Source organism: Pseudopodoces humilis, chromosome 30, assembly GCF_049639895.1.
Source record: "Pseudopodoces humilis isolate 2021_Gansu_Grassland_sample_001 chromosome 30, ASM4963989v1, whole genome shotgun sequence".
NCBI classification, from domain to species: Eukaryota; Metazoa; Chordata; class Aves; order Passeriformes; family Paridae; genus Pseudopodoces; species Pseudopodoces humilis.
Window position 1 is genome coordinate 3,630,818 of NC_142229.1, and position 25,783 is coordinate 3,656,600.

General features: G+C 55.2%; 4 protein-coding genes across 5 annotated transcripts; 2 read left to right on the plus strand and 2 right to left on the minus strand.

Annotated features, from left to right (window-relative positions):
• Positions 1 to 205: 205 nt before the first annotated feature.
• Positions 206 to 1,778, plus strand: LOC102108659 (interleukin-1 receptor antagonist protein). The gene is made up of 6 exons (XM_005532926.2): positions 206 to 317; positions 403 to 451; positions 533 to 722; positions 826 to 996; positions 1,106 to 1,251; positions 1,338 to 1,778. Exons 1-6 carry the CDS (start codon positions 277 to 279, stop codon positions 1,548 to 1,550), a joined length of 810 nt encoding a protein of 269 aa, XP_005532983.1. The 5' UTR covers positions 206 to 276; the 3' UTR covers positions 1,551 to 1,778.
• Positions 1,779 to 2,514: 736 nt separating this feature from the next.
• Positions 2,515 to 10,607, plus strand: CKAP2L (cytoskeleton associated protein 2L). The gene is made up of 9 exons (XM_005532927.3): positions 2,515 to 2,598; positions 3,392 to 3,458; positions 4,674 to 4,740; positions 6,236 to 7,332; positions 7,763 to 7,955; positions 9,091 to 9,246; positions 9,604 to 9,667; positions 9,961 to 10,108; positions 10,200 to 10,607. Exons 1-9 carry the CDS (start codon positions 2,586 to 2,588, stop codon positions 10,441 to 10,443), a joined length of 2,049 nt encoding a protein of 682 aa, XP_005532984.1. The 5' UTR covers positions 2,515 to 2,585; the 3' UTR covers positions 10,444 to 10,607.
• SLC20A1 (solute carrier family 20 member 1) lies at positions 6,632 to 25,408 on the minus strand. Of its 2 annotated transcripts, none has more exons than XM_088068321.1 (11): positions 25,249 to 25,408; positions 24,645 to 25,105; positions 24,417 to 24,557; positions 24,232 to 24,317; positions 22,908 to 23,004; positions 21,231 to 21,350; positions 19,513 to 19,761; positions 18,871 to 19,420; positions 18,438 to 18,623; positions 18,100 to 18,184; positions 6,632 to 6,730 (listed from the first exon to the last, which is right to left on the minus strand). In XM_088068321.1, the coding sequence occupies exons 2-11, from the start codon at positions 24,988 to 24,990 to the stop codon at positions 6,707 to 6,709; spliced, it is 1,884 nt and encodes a 627-aa protein (XP_087924447.1). In that variant the 5' UTR covers positions 24,991 to 25,105; positions 25,249 to 25,408; the 3' UTR covers positions 6,632 to 6,706. The 2 variants fall into 2 exon arrangements, with proteins under 2 accessions (XP_087924447.1, XP_005532953.2); XM_005532896.3 differs by lacking the exon at positions 6,632 to 6,730 and adding an exon at positions 16,976 to 17,637 and having other exon boundaries at positions 25,249 to 25,407.
• On the minus strand, positions 11,568 to 16,228 carry LOC102109022 (cytosolic purine 5'-nucleotidase). The gene is made up of 18 exons (XM_005532928.3): positions 15,881 to 16,228; positions 15,339 to 15,412; positions 15,135 to 15,252; positions 14,960 to 15,055; positions 14,778 to 14,869; positions 14,630 to 14,687; positions 14,420 to 14,513; positions 14,256 to 14,309; positions 14,069 to 14,152; positions 13,891 to 13,932; positions 13,698 to 13,814; positions 13,471 to 13,537; positions 13,212 to 13,382; positions 12,984 to 13,035; positions 12,832 to 12,892; positions 12,543 to 12,719; positions 12,262 to 12,363; positions 11,568 to 12,176 (listed from the first exon to the last, which is right to left on the minus strand). The coding sequence occupies exons 1-18, from the start codon at positions 15,967 to 15,969 to the stop codon at positions 12,129 to 12,131; spliced, it is 1,596 nt and encodes a 531-aa protein (XP_005532985.3). The 5' UTR covers positions 15,970 to 16,228; the 3' UTR covers positions 11,568 to 12,128.
• Positions 25,409 to 25,783: the final 375 nt, after the last annotated feature.

Here is a 25,783-nt window from a genome sequence, read left to right on the forward strand (position 1 = left end):
CTGCCTCCCCACTGCACTGCTTGGGGGCAACCAGCTCCCCCAGCCCTCCAGTCTCAACAGAGCAATTGGGTAAAACCAGGCATTGCGAAACCTGGAAATCCCACTCTGACGGCGCTTCCTTCTAGAGACTCTTGAAAACCAGCCACACTGACGCCGGGCTCAGAGAGCAGCCAAACAGCACTGCAGGCAGGACAGGCAGGAGCAGGCAGCCAAGTGCCTCAGAAGTTTGCAGGTATTGTGAAGTCTCTGCCCGCAGCTCTGCAGTCAGCAGCGGCAATGGCATTCGTCCCTGATTTGGACACACTGGAGAGCGGCAGGTAAGAACAGACATTCTGGAGAAGACTTTGGGGATGTGATACTGCATTCCTGACCCTGACTTCACCATCTCCCTTTGCCTTTCAGCCTGAATGAGGAGACACTGTATGGCCCCAACTGTCTCTGCCTGCAGAAGGTAATGCTGGGGCAGTGGGAGTGGTGAGGTCTATATCGTATGGAAGCCAGGCTCTCACCCTGCATCCCCTTTCTTCCCCAGAAGCCCCGACTGGACCTGGAGGTGACATCACCTGAGGTGGGCATCCAGGTGACAGTGACAAAAGGACACCTTTCCAGGACCTTCCGCCAGGCTGCCATCCTGGTGGTTGCTGTGACCAAGCTCCTAAAGCAGCCGTCGCACAAGGACTTCGCTGATAGTGACCTGGGCAGCTTCTTGGATGATATTTTTGGTACGAGGGTGATGTCAGGGGTGTCACCCCAGTCAGAGGATATTCTTGGGGGATACTCTTGGACCTGGGAGCAGCATCCTGCTGACTGTCTCACTCCCCACAGAGCCCATCTCCTTCCAGTGCATCAAGGGCAGTTATACCAGGCCACCCGTTTTCCGCTACACTCGTTCCCAGTCCTTTGACATCCTGGACATTGACCACAAGTGCTTCGTACTGGAGTCACCCACCCAGCTGGTGGCCCTGCACCTGCAGGGACCCTCTGCAGGACAGAAAGGTGAGAGCATGTGCTCCCATCCCAGTGTCCCTGTCCCTAAATCCAGGACCACCCAGGAGCCACCCCACAACCCCAGGATCACCCACTTACCTGTCCCTTCTCTCTGCAGTGAAGCTCAACATTGCTCTGTACCGTCCCCGGTCATCACAAGGCAGTCCAGGGTCTGGAAGGGCGCCGGTGGCATTGGGTATCAAGGGCTACCAACTCTATATGTCATGTGTGATGAGTGGCACCAAGCCCATGCTGCAGCTGGAGGTGAGCAGGGGGTCCCACCAGTCTGTCCTCTGTGCAACTGGGGGCTCCATTCCACCTTGACCCTGATTTCACCCCCCTGGCTATAGGAAGCTGACATCAGGAGGGATATTGAGAGTGTGGAGCTGACCCGATTCATCTTCTACCGCCTGGACAGCCCAGCTGAGGGGACCACCCGCTTTGAGTCGGCCGCCTTCCCCGGCTGGTTCATTTGCACTTCCCTGCAGCCCCGCCAGCCTGTAAGCATCACGAACACCCCAGACCAGGTGAACATTGCTACCTATGAGCTGAGTAGGCGCTGAGGATGCTGCATCAACCCAATCGGCAGTCACCGGTTTTCAGGCTGTATGTACCAAGTACAACCCCCTAGGACACAACCCCCATCCCCATCTATTTCATGTGAAATAGCAGCTCTGGGCCCCATGGGCTCGAGCCACCCCCGTCTGTATTTATTTATTGTGTCTGCCCATTGTTTTGGTACTTATTTATTGTGCCCCCTTATTTATTTTTGCTTTTAACTTGTATGTGAATGGAGGTGGAAATAAAAAGTTTTCTAGGACAGCATTCCTCAGCTCATTTCTCATGGGGGATGGAGTTATGGATGGGAAAATTCTTCTGCTTTGGCTGCTTTTTGGGTGAAAGCTCAGGGAGTGAGGGGCCACCCCACAGCCCAGGGACCATCCTGACTTATGCAGGACCCTCCACCACTCTGTCTCCATGCCTACACCATAGCTGGGAGGTGGCTGGGGCGGGCATCCCATGGTGGATCCCCAGCAGCCCCGGTATCTGCCTGGAACTGTCACTTCTGCCCCAGCTGCAGCCAGCACATGGCATGGTGGGCCACAGTGCAGCAGGACAATGAGTGATGTGGTGTGGCATTACAGGGTGTGGCACGACATCACGTAGCATGATGTGGTGTACCATATCATGCAATTTCACACCACACCATGCCTTATCATGTGGCACAGCATGGTGCAGCATAGCATGGTGTGCCGTGGCATCGCATGGTATTGCATGGCACGGCATGGCACGGCATGGCACGGCACGGCACGGCACACGGTGCAATGGCACGTCGTGACCGGGCTCAGTGTAGCATGACATGGCTTGTCACGGCGTGACAACGCCTGTCATCGCAGGCACCCACCCCTGCCCCGCCCCAGCGGCTGCGACCGCCGGAGGGGACGCGTTGTCACCGCCCCCTACCCCCCTCAGCCAATAACGGAGCCAAAGCCGGCGTTTGGCTCTCTCCATTGGTCGATTTGAAGAAGGGGGTGGCAAATGAGGACGGCGCGGCGGTTGTTGGGAGTGCCGGTGGTCGTGCTGCGGAAGCGTCTGAGATGGAGGGGGCCGGTGAGGGGTTGGGAGCCTCGGAGCTTGGTCTGAGGGGTTCCCGGCTGGGGAACCTGGGGGCGTGGGCGGCCCGGGGGCCTGTGGGGGGCGTGTGGTGTGGGTGAGGGTGTGTGAACCTGCGGGAGGTGCCCACAAAACGGACCCAGGGACGCGCTTTGGGAGAAGGCAGTGTGGGAGGAGCGGGGATGCGTTGGGGGATCTTGCTGCTCTTGAGGCTCCGTGGAAGCCTTGGGAAGTAGAGGGCGGCGGAGCTTGACGTGTCCCTAAAGCTCAGCGTGAGATGTGGGTGATCGGGTGAGACTGGGAGAGTGTTAGGACCGGGGCCCTGGGGATGGGATGATGCTGGTCTCTGGCTGTGAGATGCCCTAGTGCTGTAGCCAAACTGGAGGTGTCAGAAGTATTCTCTGTACTGTTGAGACACTCCTTGCTTTTCCCTCTTGTGTTTTAGAAGAGGGCTTGGCTGCTAGTGAATGCAGGCCTGCAGCATAGACAGCTGAAGCTGAATCATGGACAGCATCTCCCCTTTCCTTCTGCAAACTGAGCTGTGCACAGTTGAGGTGTTGAGTGGCATCACACTGTGAGGGTCAGGGAGCTTAAGTGTCAGTGAGCTTCTAGGCAATATCATGTGCATGGGAGTTTCTGGGAACAGCATTGCCAGGCTCCCCGGGCAGGGAGCTCCAGAGGTGTGCCATAGAGTGTTTGAGAGTAACAAGAAATCTGTTGTTGTGGGTACTCATTTTTTGAGTACCGAGACCATGCTGTGCGCACTGTATTTACTGTCATCTCTCTGCAGTGCAACGGAGGAGCCGGCTGCAGAACTGCCAAGCAGCCAAGGAAAGGCTGAAATGCCTAAGCACAAAGTAAGTTAGGACGATGTTGGGCTTGAATGAGATGATATGTAAAGGTCTGAGGTATAGCTGACTCTCCCCACTGCCCAGTGTCTACCTTCTCCAATCTGTGTACAAAGAACCAGCTCCTGCCAGGGCCTCTAGGGCCTGTCTAGGCTCTGCCCCCACAGCACCCTGGCACCAGTCTATAGTTACTGGCAGCAGGCACAAATTCCCAATAGCTCATGGTGTCTCTTCTGCATATTTTATGGGATTCTGTGAAACTTTCTCATCTCAACTCCTGGCTCTGGCAGAACAAGCCTTGCTGTTAAAGATTCAGATTTCGAACCAGATCTCAAGGAAAGGATAATGGGAGTCTCACCACTGGTTTTTAATGGCAGCTTCCAGTGGCCTTTGGAATATGTTAATATCAGGAAGGGGCGTTTTCTGTACATCTGGCAGGAAAATGTGAAGAGGAGTAGCAGGATCAAAGAGCAAACCATTCCCTGTCCCCAGGCTCTGGGAAACAGCACTAATATAATAGGAATGAGAGAAGATTCATGACCTTTCTTTTTGGCATAGTGCAGCACTTAGGCAGAACAGAGGATGGTCCCCTCACTCTCTAGGCTCTTTCTTACAGAAAAAAAAAAACTTATGGAGGCATTAATCCTCGCAGAGGACTGAGCTGCTACCCTGGAGCAGAGGGATGGGAGAACTCCACAGCTGGCTGCTGTCAGAGGGCTCCAGTTTTGTGCAGAGGAGGAAGGGAGGACAGAACTATGGGAGCTGACAGTGGCCTGCTGTCCCACCTTCCTGCTTATCTGCAGTGCCTGGACAGCTGCAGGGCTTGTGGATCAGCCACACTGCAATGAACTCTGGTGAAGACTCTCTGAGGCACCACTATAGTCTGCAGCATGACCTCAGCTGTCTGTGACACACAGGGCAGTTTGGGAGCCTCGAGCCCTGCTACCTGCCAGACCACTGCCTGCAGGAATAATTTTGATTAGTTTTGTTGTCCATGGAAGTTTTGTGACAACCTTGGATGTTAGTGGCTTGTGTTGCTTTTCTGTTGCCACACAAAAGAGAAAGAATTAATAGGATGTGGTGGTGCTCCTTGAAAGGTTTTGATTTCTGAAAGCTACTCCTAAGCTCCTGTGTCTGAGACAACCAGCAGTGGGTTAGATATTTAACTCTTTCTGCCTTTCTTATGGGTGATAAATAACCTGATAAATTGTTGGACTTTTACAGACCCTTTTTAAAGGACTGGACTAATCACCTGAATCCACCCTTAGAACCAGTTTCTAAACTCAATCATGTAAGTAGGAAGGTTTTGAGTCTTTCATGCTTTAAGTGAGCTGTCGCTGTTGGACATGAAATGAGTCACATGGATGCAGCTCAAGGTGTGGTGAAAGGAAGAACACTTCTCTCAGTATTTATAAGTTTCTGACCATGGCCAGGGATTGGATAGTCAGGTTAACACCTTCCCAACGACACTGGCCGTGAGAGATGTCCATCAAAAGACGTGTATCAGAAAGAATGTACACATATCTATGTTTACAGTCACTGTCCTGGGAAAGTTTTTAGAAACTATGTCAACAAGATCGAAAAACTGAGATTTCAGGGTGACAGTGAGCCTTGGCAGAACACAGTCCCCTGTCATGAATGAGTGTATTATGGTTGCTTAAAGAATCACTGGCAAAGATATCAGCAAAAGCAGTTTTAATATAGAAGTGAAAGCACAACAAAGTTCATTGTCAAGGTTCACTCGACTACTTACTGGATGGTTAAAGCACATAGAGAAAAAGCAAGCTAAAATCAATCAATCTAAAACCGAAACCAGTGCAAAAGTTATCTATGTGGGGGCTGGGGGAATCAGGGAAGAGTAAGGATAAAAAGGAACAAGGAAGGTCCATTGAGTCACAAGATTCAGAGCAGAGACTGCCTTGCTAATCTGAGCACTGGGCTTGACCAACAGTTTAGGCCTGAAAGTTTTAACAGCACTTAAACTTAACAGCATTTAATTAATAGCTTCAGTTAAATATTTTAACAAAGGATTAATCTAGAATTTACTGTAGCACAAAAATAACTTGCTTACAGGCCTGACTTAAAAATCTAAAGTACTTAAGAACCAAGGAAAGCCACATTCATAGAACATTTGCTCTACCATACTTACACACACATAGACCTAAAGCGTTTGTACAAGATATATCTGTGAAAAGTTCTCAAATTCAGTGAAGGACTCATGTTGATGCCTTTGTATCTTCTCAACAGGAAAAGGGTTGAGCCTTGGGGAAAGGGGGTATCGGCCCTGTCTCTGTTGACATGTTGCTGTTCCCCCAAGTACAGCAAACATGAAAGTTTTCTAGCTCTGAGAATCCCCACTTGGAGGGAGATGCTGGTCACAGCCCACACAGTCCAAGAGAGCTCAAAAGGTCTCACTCAGGATTGCTGCTTATAGTGTCACAAGCGAATGTACTTTAGTCATCATAATTTTTCATCCTGGCTTCAATTCAAGTCTGTAACTTGCTTTGAAAACCACAACCCCAAGTCAGGTCATGAGTTCTTGACTCCAAATGGGGGACATACCACAGATTGCTAAATAGCTGGCAATGAGTCAACTAGCTATTTTTCAAAGGAGTTTAGCTTAGGAGTTTCAGTTTGGGAGACTGATCCTTTGCCCGTGTCCTGGTGGGTATTGTGTTATTGTTCTGTTGACAGCTGCTTTGTCACATGACTGTCCCCTGGGCCAGCTGTCAGGGTCTGATGAAGCTGCGCTCTCCTTGGAGCTGAGGGCTGCTTTGTCTTTCCAGGTTGACAGGAACAAGAAGGATGTTCTTGGGAATGTGATGGAGGGTGCTCAAGAGAATGGCAAACTTGGAGCCAAATCCACACAGCACACTGGCCACATTGCTCAGAAGAAGCCTTCAAATACATCCCAGAGAGCAGGAGGGGTGCGTCCAGCGCAGCCAGGGAACACCATGACACTTCCTGCTTCTGCACAGACTAGAGGCAGGCTCCCACCTTCAAGCTCTGGTCACCTAAATCCAAAAAGGAACCAGAAGTCTACACAGGAGACTGTCCCTGCAGCAGCGCCTCAGGTGGAAAGTGACCACCCTCCTCCTGGAGCACCTCACTCCCTGAATGAGGGGCTGCAGAACAGGCTGGTCTGCCACAAGGAAAACCTCGACCCATGGGTCCCAGCATCCCCAGAGCTGATCAGAACTTTCCAATCTGATGCAAACAGTATCAGGAAGAAGAGAGTCTTGGTCCACAAGCAAAGCTCAGCTGTAATGTCGAGGCCTGTTCTGGGTCCAAAAGACAGAATTAGTAACCACCAGGCTAAAGAAGAGCCAGTTCTGGATAAATTCAGGAAAACCCTGTCAGAATCAAAGAGCGTATCTCCAAATACAAGTATCAGAACTCAGCCACTTCAGCCCTCTCAGTTCCTTCCTGCTTCTGCTGAATTGCTATATAAAAACCCAGGAACAAACCAGGGAAAAACTTCTACAGTGAGGCAACCTGGCACAGCCCCAGGGGGAAGTCTTAAGCACCACAGCCAACCTTCACCAGTGAGAAGATTTCCCACCAAGCCTCCCACCTTGGGCAAGCCCCAGGGAACCACAAACCTGAAATCCAGTCTGAAATCAGGTGTCACTTTGCCATGGCCAAGACCCATGATTAAAGAGGGAATGGACAGGAAGGATGTAAAGGTGGTGCCTCCTGGACACACAGCAGCATCCCAAGGGACAGATCACCCAAACCAGACTCACAGCATCCACAATTCCAAAACTCATGTATTTGAGGATGATTTGAGAAGTAGGAAACATCAGCTTAAACCAGAGCTGCCAAAGGCAAGTGGCACGCAGGCGAGGTGTATCCCAAGGATCCCATCAGCTGCAGATCGTAAGTAAGTGGCAGCTCTGGCCATCTGGGTCCTGCCTCCAAGAAACAGCAGAGTTTAAAGGGTTTGACTGAGTGAGCCAGCATCGTCATTGATGAAAACAGAGTCCAAAGTCTTTTATCAGCAAAAGGTTGTTGGGAGGTTGATGCCCTGAAAGAGTTGGGGATGTTGTTGGGTGGCACCCTGGGTTCCTCTCCCACTGATTCAGTAAGTGGAAGGAGAGTGTGTGGTCACTCTCCTGCTTTAGTCTCAAGGTTTATGCTTGAGCGTGTTTTCCTTTCCCAGTCTAGAGCTCAGGTGTGTTTCTGAGCTAGATACACTGATTCTTTTTAAGAAGCTGAAGTTGGATAAAGGGAAATTCTGAGCAAAAACAGCCAGCTCATGTCAAGCTACTGTCTTCTGGGGTGTTAACTGTAATCTCTTGGTCCTTGGACAGGAAACAGCTGGAGGAGTGGTTGGCATCCAAAGGCAAGAAATACAAGCGGCCGCCAATGACGCTGCTTCAGAAGCAGGCAGTGAAGCTGTCCTGCAGAAAGGTCAAAGCAAAAGAGAAGCAAGAGAATCCAGAGCAGCACTGCCTAGCAAAGATCAACTCTATATTCACTGAGTGCCTGAAGCTCATTGAGGAGGTGGGAATGGGAAAGGAGCTGTTTTAATGAGCTTTTCCTCTCTTGGAGCATGCCAGGGGATGAGGGCCATGTCACTCCAGTAGCGAACAGGGGTTGGGAACAAGTGTTCAGCTGCCAGAGGGGAAACACAGGAAAATAAAAGTTCTCATAAAATTATGGGTAGGCCAAAGGCATGCAGTAAGCTGTGCTGACTTGGAGAATGGAGAGGTACACTGTCAAAAAAGACTGTTGTGGTTTAACCTCAGCTAGCAGTTAAGCCATGTGCAGCTGCTCACGCAGTCCTCCACCAGCAGGACTGGGGAGAGAATCATAAGGGTAAAAGACAAAGAATTAATAGGTTGAGGTAAAGACAGTTTAATTGGGCAAGCAAAAGCTGTGCACACAAGCAAAGCAAAACATTGACTTCCTGCTTCCCATGGCCAGGCAGGTGTTCTATCACCTCCAGGAGAGCAGGACCCCATCACATGAAGTGGTGGCTTGGGAAGACAAACAGCATCACTCCAAATGTCCCCCCACTTTATATACTGAGTATAGGGTCTGGAATATCTTTTTGGACTGTTTGAGTCACCTCTCCTGGCTGTGTCTCCTCTCAAGCTTCCCACATATCCCCAGCCACCTTGCCAGTGCGGCAGCACAAAAAGTAGAAAAGGCCTTGGTCCTGTGTAAATCCTGCTCAACAGTAATGAAAATACCTCTCATCACCGCTGTGTTCATCACAAATCCCAAGCACAGCTCCATACCAACCACTGGGAAGGAAATTAATTCTACCCCAGCCAACTTGACGTAGATCCCTGGTGGATGTCACAGTTTGAGGTAGGGCCCTGGTGTGAAACAGTTGCTGGGAAGACTTGACTGCTAGCCCTGCTCCAGGGTTTATTGGCCCCAATTAATGCCAGCACAAGAGTCTATCCTTTGACATCCCTCTGGAATACTAGACTCAATTATGCAAGGGGAAGATAGAGGCGGGACAGCTTTTATCTGCCATGGTTGTGTAGAGACTTGCAAACCCAGACTTTTGAGCCCTACCTCCTGGAGAGCGCTGGGAGCTGTGGTCAGGCACGGACTGCTTCCTAGTGCACATACTCCTCCATGCCATGAACCCCTTTCTTCAGCCTCTTACCCTTTCTCCTTGCAGGGTGTCCATGCAGAGGAGCTCTCGGCAGTGCTGTCCCTTGTGCCCAAGGCAGAGAAATTTGCCAAATTCTGGATCTGTCGGGCAAAGCTGCTGGCCCGGAGCGGCCCCTTTGACGTGTTGCAGCTGTACAGAGAAGCAGTCAGTGCTGGGGCTGAGGTGAGTGGGGCGTGCCAGCTCCCTGTGTTCACTGCCTCTGCTCTGGATGGCTTCCTGGAGATCCAGGGGCCAGGTTTTTGAATGAGTTTAGCAGCATTAGTCACTGGTGAAAAAATCCTTTAGTGCTGCCAGTCCCATTCCATGCTGAGGGATGTGCCCATGCAGAGTGGGCACCTGGCTAGCTGTGCTGGGTGCTGATGGATCCCACTGGGTAAAGGAGAATCCTGCAGCCTCTTCCTGCTGTCCTCAGCACAGGGTGTTGCAGTGCAGCAAAAGCCTTTCCTCCTATTCAGCTGTAACTCTGGTCTCCATTCCTATGCCAGACCCGCCCTGACCCATGTTCTGCTTTTCCTGCAGCCAGTCGAGGAACTCAGGGAAACTGCTCTCAATATTCTGAAGGATGCGGGCCAAAAATGGGAAGGTAACCTGAGTGTTATGGGGTTGACTGGAGCATGGGCAGGCAGGGGCTCCCTGATGTTGCCAGCCGGGAAGCAACACTGTTTACAGTGTGTCTCAGCATCTCATCTCCCTCCTGATGAGGTTGTGAAAGTCTGGAATACTGATCTGAAAAATGGGACACACTGTTAATCTGCCTGGGATGGAGGCTCAGCTAGCCTCTGCAGGCAGGCACTCTGCCCCAGTCCAGAGTGCAGAGGTGTAATCCCCCCCATAGCAGCTCTTGGCAACAGTGTTGGTCTTTTACTCTCATGCCAGGAGAAAAGGTGGAGGAACCCATTTCTCGGGAGCCTAAAACGCCTTGTGCAGGTGAGAGGCAGCCCATAGCATTGACTCCAGGCCTGGTTGGGAGGCCCATGACCTCCCTTCACTTCTCAGTCAAGTTACGGGTTACATCTGCATCCAGGTAAGGCTGAAACTCCTGCTCCTGGTAGCACACACCCTCCATACCAGTGGTCATCTGCAGGGTTTACCCAAGTCTCTTGTCCTCTCCATAGAGGAAGGGAGTTCCTGGAAAGCCCAGAACTGAAATTTCTGACACCCGTGCGGCGCTCACTACGGATTGAGAGGGCTAGGAGTCACTACCCAGAGATGCTGAAGGACCATGACCCTGTGGTGTCATCCCTCAGTGAAATCCTGGATGCTGAGGAGGAGACTTGTTTCTTCTTCCAGAAAAACATGGCTTTGCCAGAAGTGACAGAGCTGGAGGGTTTGGGTTCCCATCCCCTCAAGAGCTCCTGAGGGGTTCCCAGCAGGGGCAGGCTGCCTGCCCACCATGCTGCCTCATACACATGACCCTGACTGCTCTTCCTGCCCCTCAGATGTAGGGGGCAGGGGATGGCACAGAATAAGCCTGTATCAAATATCCAAATGCTGATTTTAAGTGTATTAAAACTTGCAGTAGAGTTGTGTGTGGGCTAGTGAGTGGTGTGGAGACACCAGCTGTGTCTCCTGGGATTGTGTTCCCAGGACTGCCCTCAGCTACTCATCCCGGTGACATACACTCTGGTTTTCCTGCTGTAGAATGGTGTCAGTTGGACTGTGATGTTCCAGGCACCTCCCAGTGTTTGAAAGCAATGTCCTGAGCAATTTGCTCTGGAACTGCCTTGTGCCCTACCTGGAGAGCATCTGTATGTCCCCTACTGAGAGGCACATATGCAGACCGAGTGTCTGGAGGTAAAGGTGGTAGCAATGGCTGTGACTGAGGGCCTGGGGGACCTGCAGTGCCCCAGCAGCTTCTGCAGAGGCCGTGAGACTGACAGCAGCACCAAGGGCTGCAGAAGACCTTGGGGTGCAGCAGGCCAGGCCCCCAACTCCTGGACATGGTTGGGGTCTGGGGGCAGCCAAGCATTTTAAGTGCAGTTCAGGCCCCCTCTGCTGCTGTCACTGCACTTGGAACAGGCAGTGGCACAAGGTACCAAGCAAGAGGCTGGTGAGGGGATTGGCAAGTGCTCTCTGCTGTGAACAGTGACCATACAGCAGCTGCAGAAGGTGAGGAAACCCTACTGTCATCCACCCAGCCCCAGCAAGCAGTGGTCCTGGCCCCATCATGCTCTTTTGCCTCCTCTTTCCCTCATGATGCACCCAAACCCAGCCTTGCTTAGCATCTCTGTTGAGTCATGGATCAGGAGTCTCAGAGCAGTGTGCTGGAGTTCTGGCAAGGGGCTAGCTCCACTCTGTGGAGCGCTTCAGACCTGTCTCCCTCTGCAGAGGTGGGGATATCTCAAGGCTGTCACCTTCTCCCCAGGGACTTGTGCTTGTTCCAGGTGCTGGACAAGGGTTTGGGGACTGCCCTTTGCCCGCACCTCTCAGGTGCAGGAACAAAACAGTTTTCCTTTAAAACAGCCAGTTCTATGTCTCTGCAGTACCAGTTTTGAGTGTCTTTTATAAATAGAAAAGGGTAGAAAAAAGAAGAGGGGAACAGCAGGTGAAGGGGGTTCCACTGGAGCAGCTGTTGCCTCCAGAGCCCCACCCCCTCCACCCAGCATTGCAGTGCTCATGGCCAGGCCCAGAGGTTAAAGGAGCAGGAGCTGCTGGGACTCCAGCTGCTGCAGTGGGGCTTCCAGTGATACTGCAGCAGTGGTACTGCCTGTTCACCCTAGTGTTGGATGGCCCCAGGCTGACACTGAGCTGGCAGGAGAGGTATAAAGGGCACCAAGCAGATATGAATTAAAGGGGCAGGAGCTAGCAGGCTTGGGAGGGGAGGGGGGTGTGCCTCTCCTGACGCTGGGCACAGTCAGGAGGTCCCAACTGCCCAGGGACAGGTGTGACAGGGGCCATGAGTCAGGGCCACCAGCCATCCTGTGGCCACCAGATGTGGTAGCTGGCCACGAGTAGCTTTGATCTGGCAGTGCAAGTGGTCCAAGGCCACTGAATGCAGCCCTCTTGTGGGTCTGGCACCTGGCATGGCAGCAGTTGGGGTGTGCTCAGGCTTCTCCATCATCTTCCTCCTCCCCACTCGAGTCCTGGGGGACCTGAGACAGTGCAGAAGGGGCTCAGTTGGCACAGTGTGGCAGGATGCCACTTTGTCCTTCTGCCCTTCTGTTCCCTGCCACCCACCTGCTGGACAGGGTCACCATGCTGGGCCAGCCAGGGAGGAAGGGCAGTGACCGCATCCCCTGAGTCCAGGCGAGAGTGCTCCACCGTTGACTCATGGGCCATCTGTGGGGGGGTGGACAAGGCTCCCAGAGAGAGGCTGGCACCAGCCAGCCAACGGGTTGGGTGCCCACCCAACACCTCTATCAGCCCCATGAACCCAGCCCCATGCCCTCTATTCCCCCTCAGGCAGAGAGGGAAACTGAGGCACAGTGGGTGACCAGCAGGGGCTGGGGGCTACGTACCAGGACAGGAGGTGCCCGGAAAAGGTAGCTGAAGGGGTAATAGAGAAAGTTGATAAAGGAGGCAGCATAGAGGTCTGCATAGCGCATCAGCTGGTTGGCAAAGAGTGTCTGACGTGAGCCACAGCGGAAAAGGCTGCCCATCTTCCCATAGCACATGTCCATCTCATGTGTCACTTTCTGTGGGTGCAGCAGGACAGTCAGAGCATGGGAACTTCCTTCCCATGGAGGAAGTTGTGGCAGGGGGAGGAGCTGGGCTGTGTGTCAGCTGGGGTAGTGCCCTGGGTGTCACCTGGATCCGACGCTTGATGGAGCTGATGTCTGGGCGCTCACTACTGCCACTATCCAAGTGCCTGGAATGGAACAGACCCAGCTAAGGGCTCACCTGAAGGGTTCCCCACAGGTGCTCCCACTCCTGCCTGTCTCCCACCCCAACCAACTCACTGGTACAGCTCAGCCAGGAAGACATCCAGGCTCCGCAGCTCCTCAAACAGCTCTGCAAGGGCAACAGGGCCAGCTCAGTGCAGTAGCATCACCCACTGCCCAGCAAGACTGACAGAGAGGGTCAGGGCATGGCCCACTGAGGCAGTTTTGCCATTGAGGGGTGTAGGAGGCTCCAGGCCACCTCCCCTTGTATGGCAAAGTCTGTGTCCCCAACCCGGCACTGCTCACCACTCTTCTCTGTCCAGACCTGCAGCTCACGGGCCAGCTCAGGAACTACCAGAAAGGTGCGCCAGCCCTGCCGCTTCTTGGATTTGAGGATGTCCCCAAAGATGTGGTCCCCCATGTAGAGGATGTCTTTGCCCTTCACACCCAGGAGGTCACACACCACATCTGAGGAGCCTGTGACAGCAGGGGGTCGGGGGGGGGATGTGGGCATGTTCCCCTATGCCGCCCACAGAGCCCAGACAGAGCCCAGCTGTGCGCTTACCACCGGAGTAGACAGTACAGTGCTGGAGGGGGCCAGTGTATGTCCCAATGCGCAGCTTCCCCGTGTCCTGCAGGACAAGAGGACCCCAGGAGGGGGACACTGTTATATGTACCTGCTTGGTGTCCAACCAGCCATGAATCTACCTTGCTGTGCCCACGGGAGCCTGCTCAGTGCTTGCATGGTACCCACCACCCCAACTAGCCCTGCAGCAGGGGAGAGATCCCCACCGTGTCGACTTGGCGCAGGACGGTGCCCTCAGCAAAGAAGAGGGGCTTGCGGGTGTCCACCACAATCAGGTCGAAATAGGACCTCCAGGGGCGCTGTGGGACGTCAGCCTGTGGATGCTGGAGAGGGGATCAACAAGAGGATGCTGATGGCACCCTGCACCTCCTATCCAGCCCACACCGAGGACAGACTCACCTTGTCCTCATTGCTGAAGTCAAACAGGTAGGACATGATGGCCTGTAAAGACATCTGGCATCATCACTGCTGCTCCCAGGCAAGGCTGACCCTGCCTGTGCTTCAACACATCCCCTCTGCTTCCCCAATCCAGGGCAGGCTGGACCTCGTGGTGGGGGACATGACCCCCATGACTCACATCAGTGTAGGTATAATCACTGTTGGTGGCCAGGAAGACCTTCCCCACCTCCTTCATGCGGCTCAGCAGCAGTGGCACACGGGGCTAGTGAAGGGTAAGTCAGTGGGGGGGAACACAAGGCGGGCCGCAAGGAATTGACTGAGGGCAGCAGAATAGGGAGGGGTCCATAGGGATCTGCAGAACTCACATCCTTCACCACATATTTCTCCAGGTTTTCTAGAGTCTTCTCCTTGAGGCAGCCCTGCAGAAGGGATGGGGTGGGGCTGGCCAAAATCTCCCAGGATGTGCATGAGGGAAAACCCCAGCACTCTCAGCACCCACCACCACCAGCCCTGTGCCCATTGCACGTACAGAGAGGTGGACATGGTCCATGGCCTCACGCACATCCTGGAACATGCTGCGGAAGGACATGAAGAGATTCCCATGCTTGTAGCCGGTGTCACAGCTGCAACAGTCAGGAATGGAGGGGGTGAAGGGCCTGCCCTGCTAAGGGAAGCTCCCCACAAGATTTACTGCCTGTCCAATCCAATACCAAGCCCCCATTCACCACCTCCCTCTTACTTGACGTATCTGGAGCAGTTGGTGAAAAAGTCCACGAGACAGGCATAGAGGTGGGCCTCTGTGGGGGAGTAGGTTGTGAGAGGGGGTGCAGGGCAGGACAGTACCCCAGGGTGGTGGGAGGGCCAGGACAATGGGGGTTCTCACTCACCTGTGAGGTTGAAGAGGGTGTTGAGGATGTGGAAGCGCTTCATGTCATCCCGCTGGATGAACTTGTTGGGGTAATAGTGGAGGATTTCGGCTCTGGGGAGGAAGCATGGAGCTGCACTCCACCCTGAGGGACCCCCCCTCCAACTTTGCCCTGCCCCAGGGGTGGTGAATTCCCAGACTCACCCCTTGAGGAAGCGGAAGCCATGGGCACAGACCAGCAGGTTCCCGTGGGAATCCACCTTCAGCAGGTTCCCATACAGGGCATCAAACACCAGCCCCCTGCACCACACAGCTATCAGTGGGTGGGGGGCTCATTTCCCCTCCTCTCCCGTCTCTGGGCCTCCCTCCACAAACTGACCGGGTGGGGAAGGTGGGGTCATATTTGTAGGCAAGGATCTCAGGAGGGTACCCAATGGTGACAAGGTGCTCCAGCAATAAGGCAAAGGCCAGCTCCTCGTAGTCAGGGGACTTGTACACTGCAGGGGGGGAAAGAGGGATGTGGGCAGGGGCTGGGGGGAATCCCACCACTACCCCCCCTGTCTTATGGTCCCCCAAAACGCACTGGCCAAGGTGTAGTCCATGTCAAAGCCAAAGCACTTGATCTTCTCCAGCGCCAGGCTCCGGTTGACGAAGATCCTGAAGGTTACCATGGAGGAAGTTATGGGGTGAGGAGAGGTTTAAGGCTGGGAGTGGCAGAGAGAAAGAGATGGGGTCGCGTTTCCCTATCCCAGTCCCTGGTCGGTGCTCCGGGAGGGCTGTGTGTTCATCCCAGCCGAGGGCCCCCACAGCAAATTATTGGAGCAGAAAAATGGGTTGTGGAGCTGGAAATGGAGCTGGAGGAGGGAGGTGGGACTGTGGGAAGGTGGGGGATAGTGAGCCCCTGTTTGGACCTGCCCCTACCCCGGCATGTCTACATGACACCCAGAGTCTCTGCCTCCTCCCGATACGACAAGGGTCCTATCCCGTACCTGAACCCCGGGGCCTTCGGGTCCTGCTCCCTTCCCCGTGTGCCCTCCCCACATGTCCTTCCCCAAGCCATCGCCCCGTATCCCCAAGTCCTGCTGCCCCCATTGCCCTCCAGTCCCTCCGCAGCTCCCAGCCCACCGGTGCTGGCAGTCCCTCCGCAGGGCCCGCTGGTCGCCCTGCCCCAGGCCCCGGGCCGCCGCCGGGCCCCGCTGCCCCTCGCTGCCCATCGCCACTGCCTCCGGCCACCGCCTCCGGTCGCCGCCGCTTTAACGGAGCTCTGCGGAACCGCCCCGTCCCGGCCCCCGGCCGTGCCCGGCCCCGCCTCGGGCAGCACAGCCAGGACGAGGCCGGAGTACCCCGAGAGGGTGGCCCGCAAATGGGCCTGTCATCCCCTGATGTTCCCCCATGGGGTACGGACACCTCCTCACGCGTGGCCCCCGCACACGGGGAGTGCTCCCCGTGCCCTCCCTGAATGGGGCTCCCCGCTCCTCGGCCGTGCCACCACGCTGCCCCCGCCGTGTCGGGGTGTACCCCCCGACCCCCTGCCCCCCCCGCGGGCCCGGAGCCCTGGGCTGCTGTTTGCCCAGCGGCAAGCGGCCCGCGGGGAATCATTAACTGGGGTCAGGGACCGGCCTCGCCGCCGCCCCAAAGGGCGCCGCGGCCGCGGCGAATACGCCCCGGCTTCTTAACGGGGAGATCGGGACAGGATCGGGCACCCCCGCCCTACGGGGCTGCGTTAGCGTCCCCACGCAGCACATGAAGCACCTCTCGAAACCCTACGTGTGTCGCCCCATAGGACCGTCCCCCTCCCTCAGCACTCCCGGCTGCCCCCACCGACATTCTTGCGACACCCCGAGGCCGCTGACGTGAGGCCCTGGGCCCGGCCTTGACCCAGGCAGGAAGGAGCATCCCACAGCACATGGAAGGGCGGCGGAGCAACTGTTGTCCCAGGGCTGTGGAGGGACAGACACACACGGCCGGACAGGCGATCACACCCACACATCCCCCCACACCGGGGCCGGGGCTGATGAGAGGGGCAGCCGCCCCCAGGTGTAGGGCCCCGATAACCCAGGGCTGTTTACAGCCCCTCCCATGATCCAGGGGGCACGTGAGGCTCTTATCTTTGACCCCAGCTCCCTCGCAGAGCACGGGGCCAAAGCAGGGAGGGCTACTGGGAAGCACCTTGGCCCCCACCGTATCCCAAAATCCCCAGAACCACAGGCAGCACTGGCATACGAAGGAAATCTTTATTAAGTTCGAGGTAGCAGCAGTGACAGGAGGCCAGAGGGCAGCCCCCAGGGCCCCCGAGCAGGATGGTGCCCACAGCACTACGGCAATGGAGGCAAAGCTGAACACTGCACAGCCTGCAAGAGGGGTAGCCCATGACGCCCCAGCCCTTTGTTCTGGGGCCGGCAAGGACCAACTTCTGTCCTTCCCCCAAGAAATCACTACCAGGGGCTCAGTAGAAGTGAGAAAGTGACCCCCACTAACTGCTTATCTACAGCTACAGCAGATCAGGGGGGTCACCTGGGGGCAGATACAGCCCTGGCAGCACACCCCCCACAATGCTAGCGCCAAGACAGTTATATTTAAAAAATAAAAATAAAAAAAAAGATACTTCAGTGACAGCACTACACGCAGCTGGCGCAGCTGCCACCCCACAGCAGGCAGCCTCAGTGGCTCCTCAAGGGAGGACAGCAGTGCAGTGGGAAGCAGGAGCAGTGGGAGCCCTGGTGCCGTCACAGGACAGCGAACTTGAAGACAGCCATGATGGCAGCACTAATGAGGCCGGAGATGGGGACAGTGACGAACCACGCCATGAAGATGTTTCGGAAGAGGCGCCAGTCCACTGCCTTCCTGGAGCGCAGCCAGCCCACTGAGACCACTGAGCCCACCTGCCCAAGGAGTCAGGGCATGGCTCAGCACCAGAGCAGGCATCTGCACTCCCCAAACATGCGCTCCTTCACCCCCCCAAGGCCAGAGCCCTGAATCCTGCTCCAGCCTGTGGGGACCTTACAAGAGCACAAGCAGGGAGTGCAGGGCAGGGAGTTGGCACCCCAGAGGGGTGACAGGACCAGGACCCCACAGAACTTAGGTTCCATTTGCCTCTTGGCAGAGCCTAGGGGACCCTGAAAGGGGTTTTGTTCTCCCATCATGTCCCAAGTGCCCCAGGGACCCACCCCAAGGCTGGGCAGCCACTGCCACCTCACATTGAGATGCAAGTGGCAGAGCTGGGAGCTGACAGTGGCCAGCAGCCCAGAGTGGGGCCTCCCACACAGCTCAGCCCTTCAAGCACCAGGATTTGGGAACACTGAGCTCACACTGAGCCAAAGCTATCCCCCCGCTACCCCTCCTACCTTGCAGTGGGTTGTGCTGATTGGGAGGCCAACATTGGAGGCAATGACCACTGTCACTGCTGATGCCAGCTCAATGCTGAAGCCACTGCAGGGACAGAAAGCAGATCAGAATAGGGGCACTGGATACCCCAAAACACCCAGTGGGCTCAGCTCAAAGCAGCACAGCTTGGCTCTCCAGAGCCCCAGATGAACCCCCCAGGATGCAGCAAGGTATTGGAGCTACACACACCCCAGCTCCAGCACTGAAACCCACAAGAGAGAAGGGAGAGTGGCTCCTGGAGCAGAACGCAGCTCTCAGGCTGCCTGGAACATCCTCTCTGCTCCATGGTAGCCCTTACCTGGATGGTGTGATGGGAGTCAGGTCCTTCCCCATCGTCTGGATGACTCTCCTTCCCCAGACCCACAAGCCAATGCAAATCCCTGCACCCCCATAGAGAAGCAGCCAGATGGGAGTTGCCACCCTGGTAGCCACATCGCCCGTCTGGTAGACCAGGAAGAGTGCAACCAGGGGCCCAATGGCATTGCTGGAAGAGAAATGGGATCTGGTCTAGAGGGACAAAGGCTCTTTGCAAGATAGAATATCCCTGGAAGTGTTCAAAGGCAGATTAGATGGTGCATGGAGCAACCCGGTCAAGAGGAACATGTCCATGGCAGGGAGTTGGAACAAGATGGTATTTAAGGTCCCTTCCACCCCGAACTAGTTTGATTCCATGATTCTATGAGCACTCACGACAGATAGCAGCCTCCCTGGCTCCCCCTAACTCCACTGACCTGACATCATTACCACCATGAGCGAAGGAGCCAAAACAGGCTGTGAGGATCTGCAGGAACTGGAAGAGTAGGGACACCTCAGGCTTGTCCTGCTCATGCCACTCTTCCAGGGAGCTACTGCTGCCCTTGTGGTCACTGGCACCCAGCTCTGCCTGGGCTGTGTTCAGGTCCACATCTGCAGCCGGGTGTGCATCTGCCACTGCATTGCAGTAGCTCGTGTAGCTGTCCATGCGGACCCTCTTCTTAGTGTCCACCACAGACCAGCTCAGCTTCTCCCCCTCCTCGCTATCCCTGGCACGCAGAGAATCCAGGGGCATGCCACAGATGGCCATGGTGTAGGAGGTATAGCTGTTATTGCGCCGCAGGGGTTTGTCCCCTGAGTCCCCCATGCAGTCCCCCATCTTGGCAAGGTGCAGCTTGTGCAGCAGCTCCTTGTAGAGGCCAGAGTCCTTGTGCACAGTGTGGTACTGGTATTGCCCGCCTGAGCCCAGCTGGTGGCCCACTGCCTGGCTCAGGTGGACCAAGTTGCCATTGGGCAGCCGTACAGCTCCTGCCAGTAGGGACAGCAGGTGGAAGGGTTAGCACCAAGGGGTGCTTGGCGTTAGGGAAGTCTTACCATGCGTATCACCCCGTGCTACTCACCACTGTCAATGCTTGTTTCCTTCAGGTCGAGGCTGGGAAGCCTCTCCTGCTCCGGGGCTTCCTCCAGCTCCCCCAGGTTGAAGGAGACCATCTTCTCCTCCACCACTGCGCGGGGGGGGACAGCATCATCAGCATCATCAGCAGGGCCCTTGGCATCCCCCAGGGGCATCTTGGCCTCCTCTTGCTCCTCCTTTGGGCAAATGTTCTTCTCCATCAAGGGGCTTTCAGACGGACTTGATTTTATCTCTCCTGTGAAGAGGGGCAGCCTTTCCACAACTGCACCCAATGCCAGCAGCAAGCCCACACCCTTTGCCACTCAGATTTATGGCAGCTAAATAAAATTTACAGCTCCTCCCCATCCTGAACTTTGGAAACTGCTGGACAGTCAGACCTTGTCTTGGGCACAACAGCCAAACCATCTAAGCCAGCTCATCCCCTATTTTTAGACACCCCCACCCACACGGGGTGTGGTGAACACCATTATGGGGCTTTTATGTCAGTAATGTCTAGTGAAGAGGTTCCTCTTTGGGCCATGTTTGTCCCATCCCTGTGGCCAGTGGGATGTTCTAGACCCACTTTTGGAGTGGCTATGACCCCTACAGCTGACAGAAAGGTACCCAGAAGAGCCCAGCTTCTGTACCAGCCCAGCAGCTCCAGCCTGGGCTCCTCTCCAGCTTCCACTGGTGGATGACAAACCCAAACAGGAGCTGGTCTCCACCACCCAAAGGCAGCCTGGTTTCCTGTCTAGCCTAGGGAAGCAAACCAGCAGCACCCAGCCATGGAAGCTGAGGCCGTTCCTCCACCTCTAACAAGAAAAGCACGTTTTCTCCAGGTGAAAACATGAGGTCTGTTCCTTCAGACAACAATCAAAACCACTGTCTTGTCATAAACATGACATTTTGTTTCCTTCAAGGGCTGGGTTGTGGAATTAACCCTTCATCCTGGCATCCAGTCCCAGCAGAACTATCTCTCTGTACATGCTCACTTCCTCCCAGGGATGCCGTGGGCAGGCAGGGAGCATGTCTGACAGGCAGAAGAGCCCACCTCACCTCACAGGCAGGAGTTAAGTTAAACAGCTGGAGGATTGTCAAGAGCAGCCATAAAGCTGTTAGTCACACCCCAATTACACCAGCACAAGGACATCCCCTCATCACCAACTCCCAAGGCCCCAGCTTGCACACATCATTGATATTCAGGACCACATGCAGTTCCAAGCACTGCTCTGGAGGCAAAGCTCAGGGCTGATCCTTTGGATGCCTTTCAATAGTGTTTTGGGTTTTTTGCTACAGGGAAAGGATTTAATTTAAACTTGTGATCTGCGTCAGCCAGGCCAAGGACTGCTCAGCAGATATGAGAAGATTAAAGGTTACAACAGGCACATTGTCTCTTGCCTCCTCTCTCCTCTATTAGAGTGGGACAAGCTGTCTGATACTGCCCACAGCAGCTCCAAGAGAGATCACCCCACAGATCAATCAGCCCCAGACACTGCTCAGCAGCCCAACAGCTGCTCCTGGAAGGGTTTTGGGTGCCTGAGGTGGGAGCAGGCAGAGCCCAGTGTGATGAGTGCCCCAATGACTCAAGAGTAGGTTAGTCCCTGAATGAAGATGAGGATTCCGCTAATGACAGCCCCACAGCTAATGGGATCTCCCACTGGGAAGAGAACTCGGTTAGCCAGAGCGTGCCCTTCCCCAGGGATCGCAGAGGGATGCAGTACTTACGGTCGATTTTCTTCTTCATTCTCGGACATACAAAGAACCAGACGACGAGAGCACAGACAACAGCACTCCCCGCCGAAATTAGCAGGATACCCCACAGAGGAAGTTTGTCAAAGCCCAGCACTAGGAAATAAAACAACGGATCTTTGAAAACCTCTGGGCAAAACCCTCCTCAATATATGACTTTGGTTTTCCCAGGCATAGGGACTCCATCACCTGCAACAGTCCTGAGCTAATCCACCTGCCAGGGAGAAACACTGCTGGGAAGGCATCACTGACCACACTGAGACTGCAGATATACTCTCTGAGCCCCCCAGGTCATATCACCATCAGCAGCTGACCCTTCACAGCCTCCTCCCCCAGCCAGACCCTGTAGAGAGTGGTGTATGCCCCAGGCTCCACACAGCTCTTGTCCCCTCATTTGCTGCAATGTCAAAGGAAAAACACCTCCCAGTGTGTCTGCTGCAGCACCAGTGCTGCTTCCCTGCTCTGGAGAGCAGACTGAAGCTTGGGATGCTCCCCCTGAAGCTCACCAGCCCCTCCAGCTGCTGGGGAGGGCAGCTCTCCTGCTCCAGGAGTCAATGGGAATTTAGGCTTCATGGTATCTGAGGTGATACATGACCCACTTAGGAGCATTCTCACAGGCAGCCTAACTTTGAGCAGAGAACTGGCATCACGTAACCCCAAGCAGGTGCTTGTGACTATCCAAACCCTACATTTGCTGCTGTAGTGACTTACTACTCCTGAAGCAGCCCAGACACCTCACCCAAGCACAGGTCTGCCTGCATAACCTGCGCTCAAGCAACCTAGAGCTCATGCTGCAGTTCATGGCTCAGGATAAACATAGATCTACTTTGGACATGGCCAAGTGATTTTGGAGCAGCCCCAGTGCCCTCAGCAGCACCACTGCAGGCCTGTCCTCCTCTCCCCCATGTTGGAGAGCCCAGAGAAGGGGAAGCTGACATCCTTCCAAAAAATTTTCCAGCCAGTGTTTACAAAGCAAACCTGCCAGAGCGAGCACTGCTTGCCCGCATCCCACCTCCAGAGGCTCCTCCACAACAGGAAACCCACACTCACACCAAAAAACAGCTCAGGCCATGTCATCCCAGCAAATAACAGAGGTGACGGAGCCTCTGGCTCCGTGGGCAAATCCGCCTGTCCCTGCTGAGCCCTCTCTTAGCTCTGCTTGTGACCTGTCTCCTGCAACACAGCATCTTAGTTTGGCTTTCCCAACTGAAGCTCAGACTGTGCAGCACATGGGCCAGCTCTTCTCAACAAGAATAATTAGCTTGTTTTTAGGGACAGGATGAACCAGAAGGTACAATGCCATTCCCTGCTCCTAGCCCCACTACCAGCTGCCTGAAGAGTCTCTTCAGCAGCCAGCAGATACCCAAGTTTTAGCACAGGTAAAGAGTTAACAGGAAGTCATGTTATTGGCCAGTCCTGGGAAGTCTAAGGAGAAAGGTCTGGAGGAGTTTAGTTTGAGCAGGTCTCTTTGGTTGGGCAACTATCTAGCCCAGACAGTGCAGGCTAGCCTGCCGCCTTCTGTAACCGGCACAGGCCAGCCGCCTTCTAGGAGATCTCAGCCCTGTAAAGCAAAAAAGGGGTAAATCGTGCATTTAATGGAGGCTTTAGAAAGAATTTCAAAATTCAGGTTCAAGCATTCTGCTGTGCACTTACAGGGCGCCCCAGTGTACATGATGGAGAAGAGGTTGATTCCCACAGTGCAAGCATAGAAGACAGGCAAAGCTCGCAGGCCGTTAGGAACAGGATCTGCCTGGAAAACACATATCAGTGCTGTAGAGAGGTAGACTGGAGGGCTGTGCAGCAGCTAAGGAGCAGCTTAACAACAGATTCTTTCCAGAAGGGGTTTGTGCCCTTAGTCACCTACAGATGACAGCTCCTAACAGCCTTTAGGGAACAACCCACAGTCAAATGCCCCCCAGCTACGATGTCAGGAGGTAGCAAAACACCTGGGGTCCCACAAGACTCTCCAAAGAGCTAGTGCAGGCCCAGACAAGGGTTCCAGCACTCCCAAGCCTGGAACAACTCATCTCTACCTGGCATTTGAACCCTCTCCCTGGCTCCCCAAACTGCCACCTCCACTTACATTTTTCTTTCAACTCCCCAAGAATTTTCAAAGCTTTTATCCCCTTCCAGCTGACTTGGACAAAATAAAAAATCCATTACTCACAGAGGAGCTTATATGACCACACACCTGGCAGCAAGGCCCTCACCCCAGCAGCAGGAGCATTTAATCCCCACTGCTGCCCAGCAATTGGGATTTGGCATCAGGACAAGCACACCAAGTCTTCCTGAATGCCAAAGCAGCATGGAGCAACTGGACTGCTCAGCACCAAAATGGAGCATGAGAGGGCCAGCCCCGCTTTGGGAGGCTGGTTACACAAGATTACTGTGACAGTGGTGTCACTGAGCTGTTTTAAAGGGCTGCTAGTGATAAGATCTTAACATCTCTTGAATCCTTGAATCGTTAGAGGTAAAACTTAAAGGAATTTAACCTCAGATATGCAGAAGGTTTCCCTGCATAGCTGGGGTCCCAGGTGGAAGGAATGTGGTTTCCCTAGCTCCAGGAAAAATTTTGTCCCTCCCAGCCGAGGAAAGCCACGGCTGTGGATCACCACCTTCACCTGCAGCCTACCCCAAATTAAGAAGAAATCCTTACATCCGGATTTTGGAAAAGGCCAACTGACAGCTCTGGTCTACTTCATTACTGGGAAACAGGGCTGTTCCTGCTGAAGCCAGGCAAGACAACTCCAATGTTTCAGAGGGGAGGTGATGCCCTAAAACCCTCAAGGTCCACTCTGTGGAGTGGCCACAAGCCCCATTTTCTCACCTCTTCAGCTCTCAAAGGGCTCCCCTGGTGCCAACACACACACTCCAGGATGTGCCAGGAGAAGCCCTGGTGACCATAAGCCAACCAACGAGTCCACTGAGAGCAGCCAAGAACCCCAAAGTGTCAGAAAATAGGGCAGACAGCCCTTACCTTACAAAGGATGAACCTCTGGACGAGGAAGAACAGGATAGCAGACATGATGCCCGAAAGAAGGGGTGAGATGAACCAGGACAACACTAGAAAGCAGGAGGCACAATCAGCATCCTGCTGCTAGAAAAGGAAGCCCAGGGACACATGAGGTCCATGGCTGGGGTGGTCCCACCAGCTGGACTTACCAATCTTCAGCAACTCAGACCATTTGACACCTTTTTGCCCTTGGGCCACCAGTGAGAAGCCAATGGTTGCTCCAACGATGCAGTGGGTACCAGAAATGGGGAGCTTCAAGAATGAAGCCATCAGCTGCCACACAGCAGATCCTGGAAAAGAACCAGCCTACTAAGAAAGCCATCACCAGGGCACCCTGGGACATCCTGCCCCTACACTGTGACTTCCCTGCTCCTTACCAGACATGGCACTGATCGAACCTGCCATCAGCAGCGTGGAGTTGTACATCTCTACATCAATCAGGCCCTTCCGGATGGTCTCACTGACCTTGGCTCCCAACAGGACAGACCCTACCGTCTCAAAGATGCTGGCCAGGATGCAGGCCTGCCGCAGAGTCACGACCCCTGAGCCCACAGCCGTGCCGAAGGAGTTAGCCACGTCGTTTGCACCAACAGAGAAGGCCAGGATGAAGGCAATGATGAAACCCAGGACCAGCATCCAGAGGTAGTCAGCCATGGGGGCGGTGAGCACCGCGGGGGTCGGTTCCATGGCGGGGGTGGGGTGATGGGTTAATAAATTAAGCATAAAATTAAATAGACGGATCGCTATAGGGCACGGGGGGTCTGCGACGTCCTACGGGCCAGTCTGTCGCAGGGACTGGGGGCTGGGTGCCGCGCCATGGTCTGCACCGCTCTTCATCCTGCGGGAAAGACAGAGCTTAGCAGGGTGAGCACCGGATACCGGCCCTTCCCGCCGCCGGTAACGGCCGCTACCGCGCGCGCCACCGCCCCCTCCCGCCGCCATGTGTATGTGTGTCCGCCTCCGCCCGTCACCTCCGCTCACCGGCTGGGCTGGCCCAGGCCAGGCCGCGCTAACCAGGAAGCCCCAGCTGCGGTCCCACTTCGCTGCCGCTCCAGCCCCGTTCTCCCGCTCCACTTACAACCGGCCCCCACCGGCCCCCACCGGTCCCGCCCGCCCCCGCCGCCCCGACTGACGCGGCCACAGCGCCCGGCGCACTTTAACACCGCCCTCCGCCGCCACGTGACCTCAGCCCCGCCCCTCCGCGGGGCCGGGCACGGCCCTCGCTGGCCATTGGTCCGGTCGGGAAGGGGAAGGGCGGGGCCGCACCGCCATTGGGTAGCGCCGAGCACAGACCCGGGCCTAGCCCCGCCCGCCCGCGCGGGCACCGCGCCTGTGAACCACGTGCACGCTCACTGTCGGCCGAGGTGGAGGGACGGCAGCGCGGGCACCGGCACCGGCACCGGCACCGGCACCGGCGCCGGCCCGGGCACCGGCACCGGCACCGGCACCGGCACCGGCACCCGCACCGGCACCGGCACCGGCACAGCCCGGCACCGGCACAGCCCAGCCCAACCGT